The 19,238-nt window shown below is 36.0% G+C and overlaps 1 protein-coding gene across 1 annotated transcript in view; it reads right to left on the bottom strand.

Annotated features, from left to right (window-relative positions):
• The window catches only part of SLC25A21 (solute carrier family 25 member 21), a 123,917-nt gene that overhangs the window by 51,259 nt on the left and 53,420 nt on the right, over positions 1–19,238 (bottom strand). The window contains exon 3 of the mRNA XM_014311524.2: positions 6,132–6,215. Within this exon, the coding sequence (XP_014166999.1) occupies positions 6,132–6,215 (84 nt within the window). The remainder of the gene's footprint in view (positions 1–6,131; positions 6,216–19,238) is intronic.

Raw genomic sequence — 19,238 nt, 5'->3', positions numbered from 1 at the left:
TACTCTGCATATATATGTCATGGACTATGAAGAAGCAACTCTTACTAATTAGCCAGAAGAAATTCTGAAATTCTTTGATTGTGGGGCACCTAGTCTATGCTAAGGCATTGGTTTTTTTTCACTGCAGATATGTGACACCAACTTCCCACAGAGCCATGTGGATCCTTTCTTCCAAACTGCACAGGCACGAGGGCACTTGCTGAGGAGTGTTGTGTTCAAAAATAAATGTACTGATTAAACAGTTGATACATTTAATTATGTACTATGAGAATTGTCTATGTCTGTACCTAAACTTTGCAAGCTCACGCTCCCTGAAAATATACAAACCCTAACTTTTCTAAAACTGAGCTTTTCTTCTTTAAACATTTGCAAAGCAGGAACAAGGGTTTAAAAATTCAGCCTTAAGACATTAATTTTATTCATGAAAGCCAGCAGATTTAACACAGGTTCCCAGTTTAAGCCACTACATTGTCCTTTATAATTTCAATTAGAGTTCTCAATGAAACATTTTTTTATAAAACTCAATTGACACTTTATGTTTTGCATTATATTATTTCATACAGGAATGAGGTAATTATTTCTGATACTCTAAATTACAGGGTTTTAGTGAAGTCTGCAATAAACACTATAGTACGGCAAGAAGATGCCAAGGTAGAATAATGTGATCCACAGAATAATTCTACAACATGACAGATGAAAAGAAGAAAAATTAGCAATATACTATTAACTGTGTGGATGCATCAGGAAATATACAGATATACATTTTGGTGGTGTAGTGCTTTTTTTTTTTTAATATCTTCAGGCTCACTTTATCAAGGCTGGTTTGTAAGTGTGAGACAGGCCAGTATTATCGGTTTGTAAGTGTGAGACAGGCCAGTAGGACTAGAAGAGAGATGGATCTATATATAGATTTTTTTTCTCTTGAAGTACAAATGCTAGCAGACTTTCCTCAGGGCTCAGATGGAAGTTACTGTTCCTGAAGTGGAGGTAGAAAAGGTACCTCTGCTTCAGTTTGCAAGATCACAGTTTCTGAAACTGTCAGTGTAGGTGAGTCTCTACTAAGAAATAAGATTCTTGAATGTAGCAAGCAGTCATGGATCCAAGTTCATTTCTGCTCCTCCTGGTTTGAAGTGCTAATCAGAAACTAAGGAGTGCGGCAGATAGCTCTGTGTGTGTGGGAAATAACATCTTAATCTACAACTTCTGCTTCCCTCAGAGCACTGAAAGAAGAGCCTTAAGTCTGGTCTTTCGATACCACAAGAATTTATGCCTCTAGTAAGTTGAAATTAATCTCTCCTTTATAAATGCACACTGGGAAAAGGGATTTTTGGCATGACTGATAATGTCATGCCTACCTGGCTGGAAATTTCAGTATTTGTATCCTATGCAACCCTTATTTGGGAGCAGGAATGGTCAGTGATGCTGATGGTGAGTGCCAGAGACTGGTGTTTGCCTGCATGGCTGCCAGCTCTGCCAGTCTCCTTCCCTGACCTGCTGGCATCTAGCAGCAGAGTGTCTTCTGAAGCCAGGTGGGAGCGCCAGGCGTCAAGAGCAGTGCTGCAGCCTCTCCAACACTTGTTACCATGACATACAAGGCAAGACAAAGGAGAGTGCTAGCAAATTCCTTAATTGATGCATCATCGCTGATATCACACGAAGCAGGAGCCCTCCAGCTTCTGCATGTTTGCTGATGACTCTGCACTCATCCAGCTCCTGCTTAGTCTTGGCTGTTCTCCCACATACTCCACCCATAGCTGGCAAGTTTTGTGCAGCTTTATAACCCCATTAATGTATGACTCAGGGTGCTGCTTATTAAAAAAAAAGGTGTGTGTGGTCATACAGACAATTATAGGTACAAGAGAGGTAAGGTGGTGCTGAGAACAAGACAGGAATAATTATAAAGCTATTTGACTGTGTAAATGTGGAGGTAATTGCTCCTTCCCAAAGCAAATTAAACATAAATAATCAAATAACTCATCAGAAGTAGTGAAGTCTCAAATTAATGACAATTGTGTTTTGCACTTTCCCAGGACCATCTAGCTCTAAGAAAGGCTAACAAGCACTTTAAACTGTAACTTATTGAAGTGTTGAATTATAAAACTGGAATCCAGAACACTACTACCCTTCCTATTTCAGGTAAGTTAACAAATGAAAAAGTAACAGGTTTCTTGACTGAGTGTCCCAAAAAACCCCAACTATAACCCAGAACATTTACTGTTAAAATTATGAGCCCATGAAAATCCAAGTTTATAAGAACAAAGTTGTTTACAGACTTGAAATAAAAGCATCCATCATTTTAATGCTGTAACTGCAGATTAAGACAATGCAGATGGGCATAATTTTCCATTCTTAATATAAGACACAACACCATGTGTCTTTAATATACATACAACATATACATTCAGCTAGAACATTGGTTTATTCTTACATTTCAAATTCCAACTTAAGTCACTATGTAAAAAAAAGCAAGTGAGTACAAATGCAGTAAAGATCATGATGGTATAAAGATCAGTCATTTAACACAATCTAACATGTTATTTGTAGGATCTACAGAGAATGAAAAGTTTTCTCTATTAATGCTTTGAGTTAATCCTGTATCCAAACATTTTTCCCAATAAGCATCAGATTATTTTTATGTTGGCTATAAAGCTGTCACTCCTCAATAAACAGACATGCTCCTGGTGGGTTTACCTCACTGTCAAAGATCTGTCAATTCATGCATCATCTCATAAGTGAAACCAGAGAACCTTTACTGCACAGGTCCTAGCAAATCCAGCTGAGTAGAGGCTGCTCATCACCTGAGAGGATTCTCACCACAGCAGCTCCTGTGCAATTGGTAGTGACTGGATGCTCCCAAAACAAGTTCACAAAACCCCTGAAGTTAATAGTTCTGCCTCCCTTTAAAAGAAAGTTATGTGACCTTTTAATGGTCTGCTCAACTGAGCCTTCGTTTAGTGAGTCTCAATTAAATTTTATGTTTTGTGGCTCCCATTTTCTTGTAAGACAAGAAAAGAGTTCAAGGGATGGATCCTTCTTTGAAGAATTTAATTCCCCACGAAGAAAATATATTTCCAGTTAAAGAGATACTCAAAGTTTGGGGGAAGGGAGTTTTTGTAGAACTTTTTGTAGGTTTTTTGTTTGGTTGGTTTTTTGTTTTGGGGTCTGTTTGTTTTACTTTTGTTTGTTTAGTTGTTGTCCGTTTGTTTTGTTTTGTTCAAAGATTTCTAGCGCTTTGTAAAGATGAAGGGGTTTTCTGATTCTTTGAAATGGATAGTGCTCTGTTAGTGATTAGACAATTATTTCCTCTCTCCTTTTCATTGTAATGAGGACAAAATCAGAGGGATCGTTGAAGAATTCTGGCAGTTATTTGTGATGAAGCTTTCCATGAAATCACCAGATTGTTCCAGTGATACTGTAGTAACATAGTACTGGTTGATTTTCAGTAAAAGCCACTGCAGCAAATGGATCATTTGCATATGTGTTCATAGAAATAAATAATTCCAAGGCTGACTCTGCATACTTAACATCAACATAACAAGATCAAAAAATTAAGGCACAATGAATTGTCTCACCTGAACTGGGCTTTGACATTTTGGCTTACCTTAGTTGCTACTACTGAAAAATGTAAGTACAAATCAGCATAAGCAATATTCCCAAATGTAAACATTTTCAGGGACAGGCAATTAGTAACACTTCCCACTGTGTTTCCTTATTTAGTTGGGATTTTTTTAGTCAATTTAACATAAAATCACACACTCCAAAAGGGAATTCAGAGTGCTGGAGAAGTATGTCTAAACACTTTTTTGTTTAGTTTACTTCTTTTCACTTTAGTTTATGCCTAAACTCTTTATAGATTAAGATATTTAGATATTTTCAGAAAATGCCACACACCATTGGGGGTGTTTCATATTGCCAAGATGAAATAAACATGGGCATAAATGAGTTTCTTATACCCTCCTCACAGATTTACACACCTGAGTCTGAACACCTCATAAACTGATTTTGTTTGCTTAGTATCTAAATGTGAAGCCCTTTCTTGGGGCTCTCTTCTGCATATTTTTGTGGCCACACGAGGGATGAGTTATCAGGATTAAAGGTTTCCACAAACAAAAACAATTCACATTCCACCATCACTTCCTTCACAGTTGTCCTAATCACCATGCTCCAGAAAACCAGACAACTTGTGAAGACAGGAATGAAAGACTCATGGAGTCATACAGATTTTTCAGGATTAACTGATTTCTTATTTTTATCTGAAATTTAACGTTATAATTAATCTGAGATTTTTTTATCTCATTCTTTTTCCTAGTGCTTACTACCGATGTCTTTCAATGTGAATTTCTGCCTCTGTCTAACTTCCTGGAGAAAAACAGGTACTCATGACATTTGCTTTTTGATTGCTTGTATTGACTGCTTGAATTGAGTATTGACTGCTTTTGAAACAGACAAGTAAAACTCTGTATTATCTCTTGCCCAACAGAATTTTGATGCAATCCACTGCTAAACTGTGATTTAAATATATAATATTTTCATGCAATCATCTTCTTTTTCCTGCTCACAGATTCATGACTTGTTACAAACATTAAATATATTCTGGTTTATTTGCAGTATCGGGGCACAAGAGTTCCGTAGGAAAAAACTAATAAATGAAAAAATAGTGAATTATCTTGGAAGGTGTGTCTTGATTTAGACTCTTTCTCCAGATACAAAAAATACGAGTGAATTGGGATGAGATAAACACTGTTTTCATACTCACTGACTTAAATATTGAAACTAGTTTTCTATTTAAAAATTGTTCTATATTATCATAAATATTAATACCTCAATAGTTTTCTTTTGAGAAGCAATACAAGTTAACATTAACTCAGCCTAGAAAACCTCAGAAGCCACAGATTATCGCTTGTGTGGAATCTTTTCAGCTTTTAACTTTTTAATGTCTTTTGCTGTGAAAAAGCACAACATTAACCTCTCAACAAAAATTAATTTGCAACTAATAAGGGCATTTGTGACAATTTCCTCTTCCAACATCATAATGAAACTTCTTTGTATATCCCTACTTTCTCATTTCAAACCATCTGGTTCTATATGGATGTGCTTAGGTAGTTTAGCTTAGCTAAATCTCACTGCAAGAAACAAAACTGGTCTAGTCATTAATTTTCACTGCTTATCTCACCTCTGTTTTTCCAGTGCAGCTTGTGGATGCAAGAGGTCAATGTCTCACTGCACCTATGCTGCCTCCATTCCCAGCATCTGTGCCACTACATACAGGAGCAGTTCCATTTTGATGAATATTTAGGTTGGACTCATGATCCGGAGGTCTTTTCCAACCAAACTGTTGCTGTGATATATGGATAAAAAAAAAATTGGGTTGCTATGGTATTAAAAAAGTCTATGGAAAGCCTGCCAGCTACTCAAAGCTGGGGTTTACTAATTAGAGTTACCTTGATTAAAGGCTAGCTTCCAAAGAGCTCCTGTGGATAACAGGCTTAACTTTAAGCATGTGATTGATCCCATTACATTCACTGGCTTTAACTGGACTGCTCATAAAATTAAGCCTATATTTAAATGCCTTTCTGGATCAGAACCCAAGTCCCTTAGAAGAGCTCAGGCTTAGAGCAGCGGTACCTTATGATGCCAGTACGATTCAAGTAACTGATGAACACACCTGTTTTTGCCATATTCTGTCAAACTGAAAAGCTGTGGAATTTTGCTTACACAGGTCCTGCAAATATTGTCTCCCACAGCTAACTGGGAATGACATTTCATCAGAGCTTGTAAACAAGTGATATGCTCAGCCTGAGGTAGTTACTAAACCAGGACGAGACACATGAGTGAAGATACAGGAATACACCGATGCAGCCATCCTGCTGCAGTGCTGAGGCAGAGTTTGCACCAGTGTCTCGATGCAGCTGTGCATTCTTTGACATATTATAATAACCAAAAATGGCATTGTGAGTCTAATTCAGACTAATCAAGACTTTTCAAATTGTGCTCGTTATGTAAGACAATGTTTGCCAAATTCTTGCAATTGCAAAAAGAAGAGTGGAATATAAAGAGGATCTAATGTCTGGAAAATGGGTGATTAAGAAAGGTTGCATAAAATTGACAATTTTAAAAACATATACTCTTACCCTTCTCGTTGGAAAATAGTCCTAAAACAGTCCCCCAGGCTCTTGTAACTGGTTGGATCAGTTTTCCCTCTTTGAATTTGGAACCTAAAAAAAATACAATTTACATCACAGCATGAGAAGTCAGGGATTTTAAGTCACTTTTAACTTTCCAATTATTATATAAAAGGAGTTTTAAAGGGTTTTTTTATGTCTCTGATTCATTATTATATACTGTTCCTGATATACTTATTAACACTGTTTTCATAGAAGCTGTTAAACCAAGGAAAAGTAGAGCTTTAGTAGTAACTTTTTTTGTAGTTTATGGAACTCACAGTATAGCTATCACCTTTGACATTTACACCTCTTTCTAGTTGTTTGAAAAATAAGCTGTTAACCCTGTGCCTGATCCAAAGCCCACTGAAACTAATGTGAGTGTTTGAGTCAAACCCTGCTTTTGAAAATCTGGAATGTAATACTATCGTGTGTTGCTCATTTTTATATCTGACACAATTACAACAAAAATCAAACAGAGACATGAGCAGATATTAGAGAACTATTCATTTTCATAATTCAATAATAAGATTAACAATAAAAGCAAGCAATGAATTATTCTAATTGAAACCTTATTTTCTCTATTCAAATTTTGACAACAATAAAAATTTCAACATGAAGCTTGTGGCCTTGAAAGGAAAATCAAGATTATGATTTAAGATTGTAAATTTCTTATTGTTATGATTTATGGATATCAACAGTGATTTAACAAACTATATTATTTTACTAAGTATCTCAGATAGAGGATCTTATTTCTTTCAGTTTAAAAACTGCAGCTGGCACATTCAGGTAAATAGAATGGAGATATTTAGATTAATTTTTAGCAACATAACTTCTTTTTAAACTGCTGCTTACCAAATAGCACTAAAAAATAAAAAGAATATTGCTGTTGGCAATTCCAGTCTAAAATAGCCCTACATCAGGCAATCACAATACCAGTTTTATTCCTGGTTTCAAGGAATAATGCATATTACAGTCAAGTACACCACTTGCCACAGGTACACTGCTGTTCTGAGAAACATCAATTTTTACTCATTCTGATCACGATACTGGATCTCATTTAAATGAGATAACGAACCAGGGCATTTTTAACTCAAGGTTAAGCAGCAATTTTCTCCTCTCTCACAGAATTCAGTAAGGTCAAGTCAACATTTGCATTGTGGCAAAAGGCATTCATTGTTTTGAACATCAGTATTTCTGCGCTAACACAGCTAAAATTTTCTTCAATTTGAGGAAAAAAATGCGAGTGATGCAATTCTTTGGGCAATTATGAAGGCAAGCCCTCGCCTTTTTTAAAACAGTCAGAAGGAAACACTGAGTCCCTCCATAGTCCTAATAAAAGTAGTTCAGGCACATCTGGGATCTCTATCTGGGGTAACCTCTTTTATTAGCACAAGAACTTGCTGCCAAGTTAGCAGAAAGAAGAATGCTATTCAATAGGCTTGCACTCAAATAGAGCTGGTGCATAACATTTTGTCTGAAAAGATCCCTTGGGAAGGCTAATAGTTGGAAAAAAAAAGCCTCAATGCCATCAGCATAGTCCAACAGCAATACCAGCCACAGAAGCTTTTACATTGTGGCAATCAAGCAATCCAAATTATAACAGAACCTAGTTTCTATGCACATTTTAATATATTTAAGACTTGATTGTTCATACACCTCAGCTCGAAATTTAAATTTCTTAAAGAAAACTTGCAAAACCTCACCTCATACTTTCTCAAAGTATTTAAAAACAACATTTTCTTAACCCAAACGCTTTCCCTCAAGTTTCCGGATTTGGTCTCCTTGTAAACTCAAAAAAGTATCACTGTTTCTAAAGCACCCTTTGAATAACGCACTTTGCTCTCTTTCACCCTGCAAATGCTCAGCAATGACCTACTTGCATGTGTGTAAGGTTCCCCACTAAATCATGCATGCCAAACTGTTTGTTGAGCTGGGGCTTTAATTCCAGAGTCACAGTGGATCTCAACAACATAGTGAAGATATTTATATAATTCTGTTTAACAGCTTACACATTGGCAACTTCTCAACTAAATTTAAACGATTCAATAAAAATACGTCTTTTATAGCAATAATGTAAGTAATGGCATAAGAAATGCAATAATCCTGTAGGTAATTTATATTTTATCAGATCAAGGATAACTTCTTGCTAAAGAAGTTAAGTCAAAGAAGCTTTACATTTATTTCACATATTTGTTTTTATATAGATAAGACTTTAGTGTTAAATAAGTCCATTTGTTACACTGAGTCACAAATAACATATTCCTTCCTTTAGGGTTTTTGGATCTATTCCTTCCCTAGTAAATCTACTTTATAGCTTTAACAGCAATTCTAAAATACATGCCAATTATGTGCTTCAGCCTAGATCTGCGAATTGGGTTCTTTGATTCAGAATTGCTTGCTTCAATAAAATCACGTGTAACTTTTTAATGAACTAACTAATTGATCACCAGCACTTGTTATAAGAAGCTCAGGGAAGAGCTGAAAAAAATGTTTGTTTGTTTTCCTGGAGACAGCACTGGCAGCCTCTATTAGTAGTCTTAATAACACAGAAGAGCTAAAGCATTCCTTTAAAGAAAACCCCAACCTGGCCTGTTTTTAATGATTGTTTAGAGGAATGAACACAACTGCGGGATATGTAATGGCTTTCTCTGCTTCAAATCCATTCCTTTCTAAAAGCACTATAAAACCACTGAATTTCATGCATTTTTGAAAGTTGGATGGCTGCCTTTTATCCTTTCAGCTTTTGCTAGACCAAAAAAGATAAATTCCCCTCTAAATACCATTGGAGCACTAACTTCTGATCTAATAATTTTGAAGTGTGATGGCAGGCAGCCCTCAGTGACATGCTGAACAGCCATATGTGCAGGAATGCTTTCCCAGGGCTGGGATGGACGACTTCCTACTCACTACCAGCATCCAAGAAGTGTAAGAAGTCACTGGACACTCCAACACACTGTGTGTTTACTGCAAGCTTTATCACTTTAAAAATGAGCATCAGGCTAACTTTCCTCCCGTGTCATTTTCCTGCTTCTTGGTTTTCTGGGCAGAATGCTGTGGTGCTGAGCATTCCCAACACTCACTGAGCTGGGGGAGGCACTTTGCACCCCATGTTGCCTCTTCCTACCTGGGACCAGCCAAGGCATTTACTGCCTGCCCCCTTGGCTCCTTGCAGCTCCCACATCCATCTCCCATGCCATAAGGGACATCACATTTTCTGGCTTATAGCAGCAGTCCAAAGGGCTTGGTCTTCCATGTCCCCTTCAAAGGAACAGTACCTTTGCAATAGCTACACTAGATACCAAAGTGCCCCGATAATGTTTAAGAGAACATTGGTGTCCTTTCCTGTTCACTGCAGAAGACACATGTTTGGGATCTCTATAAAAAGTGGGAACCATGTAAAACTATTTGAGGTTTTGGGGTCTGTTTAAAAGGCATTGAAAACTGATGATCTAAAACCTTGAAGACATTTTAACTTACCCACACTAATCAGCCCTAAAAATTCTACTTGTGAAAAGAATAAACCTAAATTATTGTTATTTTACCAGCATTAGAGAGAACATTTTTTAATGCTTATAACAGTCCTTGGTCAATAAGTCTCAATGGGCTCTGCCTGAAATTCCATAATGTAGAAGATGCTTAAGTTCTTTCAGCAGTTCTCTGAACCACTTATCATTTAACAAGTGATCCATCATGTTGTGGAGCAATGACTCTACACAAACACATGCATCTGTTTCCAATGCCTAACTCACAGTCCTTGTTGGGTTTCTAATAGCCAGCATTTCATTCTTAGTTCAATAAACTCCTCAGTCCAGATCATGCTTTTCTGATCCTATTCCTATTGCAAAAGTCCTCTAGGTAATCTTTTCTAGTAGAATCAATATCTATAGAAGAACAAATAGATGCATGTTCTTTATGAAAATAAGATTCTCTCACATCCCTTTATAATTTGCTAAATTTTTTGTTCATGTTTGCTGAATGTCTCATCAAAGTTTTCTTGTGCACATCTGCTACTACATTATCCAGATATTTAGTGTTTAAAGCTTGTTTACCACAACATTACCTAAAAATCCTCCCTGTTTTATTTGCTGTTCTGGGCTGAAGAAAGATTTCTAATTCATATTGACATTGTTTTAGCCATCTTAAAATCTAAAAAGAAGAGATCAGTATTTTCATATCTAGATTGAAGCACATAGTGAGATTTAAGACCCAGTTATGTAGGACAACCACAATGTGATATGGAGCAGTCCAGACTTGTCAGATTCTCGCCACTGGGTTTGCAAAGACCCTCATGCATAAATTCCAGAATTTCTTGCTCTTTTTATGCAGCACTGCTGACTAGTTTCTCAACCACAGAGTTCAGAGGGAAAGAAAAACACTGACTCATAGAACCAAGCTTTATACCAGGATGCAGTGCTTGCCAAGGAGTGGCAGCCTTAGCTGTATTTCCCTGCTCTGCACATCTCAGTAGGATTTTATCATACGTTCTACTCGGTTTTGAATACAGCTCCTAACATTTCCATTCATGGCTGGGGTTTGTGCAGTACCAGAGCAAATAAACTTGGGAACTGACGTATATGTATGCTATTAAGATGATAATTACATGGTATAACAACAAAACAAATTAAAATACCTGTGCAACTTTAATTTTAAAACAACTTTAAAAATAAATGTACGGTCTTTGGAAAACTGAAAACGTGTACAGCTTTTTTGCACTTTCAGTAATTCCCATGATTCCAGACACTCCTAACTGTATTTACCACACCCTATATGTTGATAAAAGAATGTATAGTCTGAAGTTTTATATAAATATACATTATTTAACAGTTAACATACTTATAATAAAATAAAATAACTGCATTGTATTTTTAAAATATTTTGATTTGTTAAGTTAAACATTTATTCAGGTGTTACTATGAGTGATATCTACTGATGCATAAATTTTATGCAAAACTTTGGACTGGAAAATGGACCTCAATAATATAATTTATTTCACTTTTTGGCTCAAGTTCTTTGAGTTGCTTATGTTACTTACAGGATAATAACTAATTTGAGAGTATAATTCTGCCACTTATTTTAATAGTAAATCATAGGAGCTGTTAAAGAGCTGAATATTATTTTCAAATAAAAAAAAAGCCTAACTATTTTAGGCAAAAGATATAAGTTTTGCTACTGCAGGAGTTCATATTTTGAGTGTTCTAGTATTGCTATGATGACTATTTAACTAAAGCATAAAAGAATACAATAAAGTAGTAACATAAAGAATATAATAAAGTAGTAACATAAAGAACAGGTAAAGAAGAGAACTTATTCCAGCTATTCTCCATACTAGCCATTGATTTGTCTCGAATATATGGTAGTTAGATTTTGTAGCTGAATTTTCTAACAGTTCATATTTACCTTACAGAAATAAAGCAGAATCATAGATAGTGAAACATTGCTAAAAATTATTTGAAAATTCATCACAATAACTTCATTTTGTTGGAATTATTGATGCTTGTTAAGTTTATTCACCTCTTTGAATTTTGGAGGAATTTGTTTGGCTTAAAAAAAAAAGAATAGTAATGGAAATAATTGTAAAGATACCCTGGAAGGTTTCTCTACAGAGTTGATTTTTATATCAGTTAAAACATCAACTATGAGCTATGATGGTAAAATAAAAAACTAGCAAACAGAAACTGATGTTTTCACACATTTACAAATGTGTTTATCAAACATTGCATCTCACAAATGTGTCCATTCGACACCTGATCTCTGCCTTATTGTAATCCAGATCTGTTCTGTCCTCTTGCTATCTGATTTGTACTTTGAGAAAAATACCTCAGAAATTGCCATCAAAAATAAGTAGGGCAAAAGGAGGAACACCATTAGCAGATGAGAAAGGAGCAACTGCCCATATCTGAATAAGGGTATATTCATGGCAAAAGTTACAGCTAGATCAACAACAGACTTGGCATTTTACAGCAGAATTTAGATGGAACATGTTGGCTGTTCTGATCAAACTGAACCCAGTAAGATCATCACCATCTGTTGCCTCGTTTTAGATTGGCTAAAAGCAATTTATATAAACCCTCACAAAACGCTGGGTCTAAACTCTTTCAGCCTCGATGATGAGAACTTATCATCCACAGCTCACTCTGAACTTACAATTTTAACAAGTATTTTCCCTGAATGAAGTGCATCATTAAATACAAAAACTGTGAAGTCTTAAACATGACAAAACAGCTTCTCTCAGCCAGTTCTCTGAATGTGACTCTTACTCGTAGACCAGAGAAAGGTACACTAATCAGAAGAGCAACTTAATCTTTCCTGTACTTCCTATTCCTTATATAGATGACTTTCCCCTCTCTCTTGCATCAGTGGGAAAAAGAACACAGTACAGTAAATATATTTTCACTTATTTAACTTTTTAGACGCAAAAGCTGTATTTTTTCAGCTACTAATGAAGAACTCTTCTGATCTTTTTTCTCCTGTATTAATTCTTCCATTGTGTGCATGGGACAAACATGCAGTAGCTATAACATCAGAAGGAAATTTTTCTTTACATGTAGTTTTAAAAAGTATGAATAAAAAAAATAACTTGACCAGAAGTGGGTCACATTAATCCATTTAACTGTTTCATGCAGATCTACTCTGGTAATATTGTAGAAGAATAACAAAAAAATATAGTCATAGCACTTACATATGAATAATTTCATGTTTTCCCAAGGAAGAAATTCAGCAGAAACTAAGTTCAAACAATAAATATTTTAATAATTTAATTCCCTAAATGATTCTGTGTGTGGAGAGGGAGTTCTAAACAACAAAAAGTAGCGAAAACCAAAACTTTTTCATTCCACACTAAAAACCATTCAGAGAAACCTCATGAATGTGCGAGTTCCATTTTTTTTCACAGATGAAAATACTGAGAATACTTGAATTCATGTTTTACAACAAAGTGGACATATGGATTGAGGCTCCAGGCTGGAGTACTCTCCACCTACTGCACATGCACAGCGAGAGCTGCCTGTCTTCCACCCCAGTCTCCAGGGCCTGGAATGCTCTTGTGTTTCCCAGGTCCCAGATACCACTGGCAGCTGTGGGATTCTACAAGGTCCTCAAAAGTAGCAGCCTTTCCTCGTGGTTAAGGAATTGCAAATAATGCATATTGTTATTATCCTTTAGAAATGTCTCCAGGGTTCTTCTGTGTGCAAAGCCCATCCGCAAGTCCTGCCAGAGCAGGAACAGCTCCGCTGGCAGCTCTGCCAGTGCTGTGGTTATGTACAAGGTACAATTCTGTCACTGAAGCTTTGCTTTGGCTGCCTAGATACAAGTTCTGAGCACAGCATTAGACGACAGCAATGATCATAAAAGGGACAGCTGTTTGAAAGATCACGCAGTATTTTGTGTGAAGGATTGTGCAATACATGTGATCTTAACACAACAAGATCAGCCAGGATGTGCTGACTGTAAAAGCAAGAGGCAAATTTAAGTACTACTTGTGTTTTCTGTCTACATCTTCCTGTGTGTAAGGCACTAAGTTACACTGGTGAAAGAATCTGCAGAAATCAGGAACAGTAAAAAGAGTATTTTGTTTTTTATAGTGATGGTTTATTTCTGAAACCTTTGTAATCTCTATTTCCTAAATGAAAGCAACCTCTCCAAATCTATGGACTTTTTTGAGCCTTATCTAAGATGGACAAATCAGTCAAAATGGCACCACAAGGAATAATTTTGTATTGTCAGAGATGATGGAGCTATTTGTATGATTTTAAGTACGAATAGTCACTCATAGTCTAAGACATCAACAGAAGAAATCTGGTTCCCATTAGTTTTAAATAAAGTCGTATATGTTTTCCTTCAAAACAGCTTATAGAGAAACAAGGGATAAACTGATGAGGAATATAAACTAACTAGAAGACATTTCACAACAACTCATATATTAGATGATAATTATATTAAGACATGCAGTATCATGTATGTATGCAGTTCAGTTCAGGGAAAAATGAGAATGTGGTTTGGCTGATTTCAGTGTGAAACGTGCCTGCTTAAAAAGTGTTTAATTTTTTTATCTCAGTTTAACTTCTATTACAAAAATATATGTCCTTTCTTGACCTCTTGTTGGAAAGCAATTCTTGTGTCCTGTGACACTACTGTGATCTATGACCCTTTACTGAGCTTCTGCAAATTAGTCATTAAAAAATTTAAATGTAGGTATGAACACTTCACCTATCAGTTAATACCAGGTTAGAGGAGTAATTTTGCTGCCTTTAAATGGTAAGGGTATTTTCCATCACTCCAAAGAGATGCAAAGGCAAATCTCAACACAGCTTTTTAAACTCAAACACATGTCTAATTAGCCATATGATCCCTCACTGGTCACTGCTGGACAATACCTGAAATACAAACACCAAGCCCTGCTCTAAAACCCTTCCAATTTCAGAAAATGTAGTAAAATCTACACGCTACTGGAAAAAGTAATATTCTTCCTCTACAATTTTTGTAGAAAGAGCCAAGCATTTCTACACAGTTTTCTCAACAAAGCTTTGATCTCAGTGTCTGTTATGGAAATCTCACAGCACCTCTCCTGAGAAGGCAGAAGAATTTTTGCGGCTTTCTGACATGAAGTTGGAAGGGGAGGATTTTTAGGTGGGTTGTTCAACACTTTTCAGTATTCATTAACATTTTAAGTCCTTTGATGAGATCAATCCCCTCACAGCTGAATGTATTCTTAATTTTTTTTCTTTTTTTTGGTATTAAAATGATTTAACATCAAAAATTTTCAAACCACAACAAAATCTACATTACACTTATTCCCTATGGTCAAAGTAAGAAAGATAACAAAAAATATCTTTTCCCCCAAAGGAAAGAAATGGCCAAACACAGAAATCCAAATTCATTTTTAGAGGAAAATAGCCAAAATCAAATTGTGAGTTGCTGAAAGAAGTGTTAGTTTTGTGCTGGAAAATATTTGAAAGGGAAACAATTTCATTAATTTATTGTGGCTGAGATTTTTCAAATACTGGAAAGGATGCAACCAGACTAACTCTGCTGAAAAATACAGCTAAATATCCTGCACTTGAAAGCATTAACACACATGCCCTTTCTCATTAACAGACAAACCACTTTAAATGACTAATAGCTAATTCACATAATAAGGACATTGCCTACTATGCATGTACTGCTTCCATGGAAAGATTACTTTTTCTCTATTAAATTGTACGGCTAAGTGACAGAAAACATACAGACTTAAATGAGGAAAAGAAGGAAATTCTGAGTTAAAGACTAAAACTCTACTCTTACCCACCCAACTGTGCCCCAATATTACAGCTTATGTGGAATTCATTATCAACCAGTGCTGAGTGATCTCAGCAATTCTTAACATAAAGTAGGACAAGGCAAGTTAAGGATGAAATTTCCTCTGAAGCACTATGGCTATCACTGCTGTGGTGACTTTTAGTAAAACTAGTGAAATATTGGAGCATGTGCATTCTGTAATTCAATTAATCAGAAATAGTGCACTTCTGTAAAAATCAAAACAAAAATGTATTCACTTAACACTAAGGAAAGTTTTCTGTGTGTTCAAATTGTAGCTTGCCAGTTCTTTTGGAGTCCACAGATACATAAAGACACATTCAAGAAATTTTGGTGTAACACTAAAACTTATCCTAGTAAGCAAGGAGAAACCTTTGACACCTATGAGTATACCCTATTAATTCACTGTATGAAGATAAGAAAAAAAGAAAGGAAATGAGTTCTCATATATTCAATGTAGTGGGAAAACAGCAGTTATTTTCAGACTTCAATAGATTAATTTTTATTTCTCTAACTCATACTATTAACAGTTAACAACAAAAACTAATGCTAAACAAGATTCAGAACAATCTAGAATGCAGGTTGCACACCAGGGTCAGAAGAATAAGTTTGAATATTCAAAGCTGTTGTTGAATCACAGTTGTTGCTACAAAACTGTCAGGATGCTTTTTTTTTTTTTTTGCAGAACCAAATAGCCCCACACATTGAGATTATTGTTCTTATTTTTAAATACACTTTTGAAACTACCAAAGTTCAACTTTGAGTACCTGACAACCCAGTTTTATACAATAGAAAATAATGCTGTAATGGAAATACTAGCAGGGTCTTGACAACAGCCGTGTAAGGCTGCACCTTTATATCACAACAAACTCTTCCAGCTGAAAAAACTCACTCATTACCCAGGATGGTGTGGAAAAAAGATCTTTGTTGCTTCAGGAAAGACAGTTGCTTGAAAATTGGCATAAAGTGGTGAAAATTATAAAGGAACATTACTTTTTTCCCCTGAACTCAACCTAACTACTCCAGAAAGTAATGCACAAATCATTCATTATAATGAGTCATAACAATGATTTGTGATCTTCCAAGTTTTCATTTTACGCCCCTCTGTTTTTCCTTAAAGACAGGAGGATAGACAAAGACTGGAAACTTTGGGTCATATGGATCACAGCACCACTGCTATGTCTGGAATTTTCTTATAAATATCCTATTGCTCTGAGGTTCATAGGCCTGACTGAAACAGCAGGGACAATCTCATTTGTACTTTTATAGTTGTAGAGGGATTTGCAAGAGTTAACACAATTTTCCATAATATTTCTTACCGACTTCAGGAGTAAAGGGAGAGTTCCCTTTTTAATCAGTATCTGAAACATAGTTAAGTCTAAAGGGAAACAGGAATTCTTTCAGATTTAACAAGGCTTTTCCAAGTGCTGATAATTTTAAAGGTACAAAACAAGGCAACTTTTGAAAAAGAGAGGATTTCAGTGAAGTGTCTGTGGGCAGCAATCAGTGCAGTAGTCTGGAGGATACACTTTTCAGCAGATTTTACTGTTTTCTTGCAGCCTTGTGCCTTTTAAAGTTTAAAAGATTATTTTTCAAAAAAGAAATGGTAAATTATTCCTTTTGAGTTCATGAAAATATTCAAATCAAGGAAGTATTGTCAGGTTCTGTTACAGTGATGTCTATCTCAGAAAACAAACTGTTTCACTAACCACCAGTGGGAAGCTAGAAAAGTGTCTTCATTTTGTATAGTCACAGAAGTCTTTAAAGGCTTTCTGCTCACATTCTTCTCCAGGCAGGCAGGCAGGCAGGCAGGCAGGCAAACTCTATGCTAACATGGCTGATCTGACTCAGATATTGAGTTTGCGGACTGAAAAACAGAAAGAAGAAAAGGCAGTTCTGATGTTGTCCATGCAGTATTTCTCAGGGACTGCTGCTCTGTTTCCTTACCCACATTCAGTACCTCTTCCATGTACACATTTAGTCTAGTCTCCATAATGCTACATGGATTCAGAGATAGAACTAACAGAATTATTGAATTTTTGAATGCCTACTGATAAATAAAATAGGATTGTTGAAGACTGACTGCTGGAAAAAAGTGGGTCTGCATGCTTATACAGAATTAATAGGTAATTACTTTATATATTTTTTCATATATAAAATGAATAGGATGATGATCTTGCTGGCAAATTTCTCTGTCTTGTCTAATGCCAAACTAAGACTGCAATAAGTAAAAGCCTAAGTGTTCAACATGTAGGCATACCCTCTCCTATCCTCTTTTTCTTAGCCCATATGCTAATGGGAAGGCAACTCTCTGAAAGAAGAACAGCATAATTTATCCTTTTCCTAAGTTGCGCTATGATGCTTTCAATGAACCAGCTGTATAGAGGTTTGCTATGTGATACTAGCAATAGCTTTAGCTGCTTTATTTTGGGTATAATCTTTGTGCAATATATGTGTCTGTGCACATAAATAGGGATCCAAGTATTCCCTGCTATGGAGTCTGAAAGGTGCCCAGTCTGAAGCATGAGAAGGGCCTACTGTACCTAAATTTTGCAGAGTACATTGGAATTATCCTTGTTAAAAATCTAAAGTTTGATGCACTTGTGGCCTGAACCCCTTCCAAGAATAAAGCTGACCTTAAAGGTCTGCAGAAAGGTATCTCCAGTTTTATTACGTGCAGGGGACAGGTTTTAGCCTTCTTTTTCAAGACTCTCTTGAAAATGCAGCCATCCTGCCCAACAGCTAAGAGATGTATCACCCACCAATTTATTAGAGGTCATTTATTAGAGGTCACAAGATGCCAGCTTGTCATTGGAACTGGCAGCAGAAACCACAGCCTCAGAATCGACAAACACTGCTGCTTTTGTTGCAGGTTTTCCCCTATGAGCCTGTGGTCTGGGAAAAGGGCAAATAGTGAAAGTCAATCACAGGGGAATGAGTGATGGATATATGGGGAGTGAGCAAAATTATGAAAATAGGCAGATAGAAAAGAGTGTGGTGCTGAAGAAACATGATATATTGAGCAGATGGAAAACCTTGAGGCAGATACTGGTCAAAACATGAGCAATGTATCACTGCATCTGTTCCTTCCATCTCTAAAATGCATCAAGAAGAACTGTAATTCTGCAAATTTCCCTTCTCTCTCTACTACTGCATTCAATGGATAGTATTAATGTGACATAAATGATATATGAATTAATATATGGTACTCATTTACTGTACCATACAGTATTAAATTACAATTCTTAAATTCATCAGCTCCCATTGACAATAAAAGCCACTTAAAAATATATAAGAGAAAGATATTTTAACTTTACATGAGGTACTTCTGTAAGACTTTCTACCAAAAGGATCTATAATTTTCAGAGGTTTCCTAGACTTACATATAATATCAAGTGGCATCTCTAACATGTCTAAAGTCCTTTTTCGGCTCAGTGATATTCCTCTGCTCACTGTTCTGTTCACTTTCTGTTTATACTCCAGTAATTGCTGTTTTCCTTCTCACCACTAGAATATATGTGTGCACAAAAATAGCTTTTCTAAAATACACAGAGAAAATACAGCGTGACTTAAGGAACTAATTTTCTTTTAAGGAATATGTGCAGAGAGAATGGTTCCATGTCTACACCACTGCTACGATTTATGTCAGAAGAATAATGTATTTCCAGAGCTGTGTACTATGAAACACTTGACTTGTTTAATTTTTTGTCACTTGGTTTCTGTCCCAAGGGCTATGACTGTGTGAAGTTTCAATTAATATATGGAAGAAGCTCTTTAACATAG

Source organism: Geospiza fortis, unplaced genomic scaffold, assembly GCF_000277835.1.
Source record: "Geospiza fortis unplaced genomic scaffold, GeoFor_1.0 scaffold54, whole genome shotgun sequence".
NCBI classification, from domain to species: domain Eukaryota; kingdom Metazoa; phylum Chordata; class Aves; order Passeriformes; family Thraupidae; genus Geospiza; species Geospiza fortis.
Note: the sequence above shows the minus strand (reverse complement) of the source record. Positions and strands in the feature narration are given on the sequence as shown.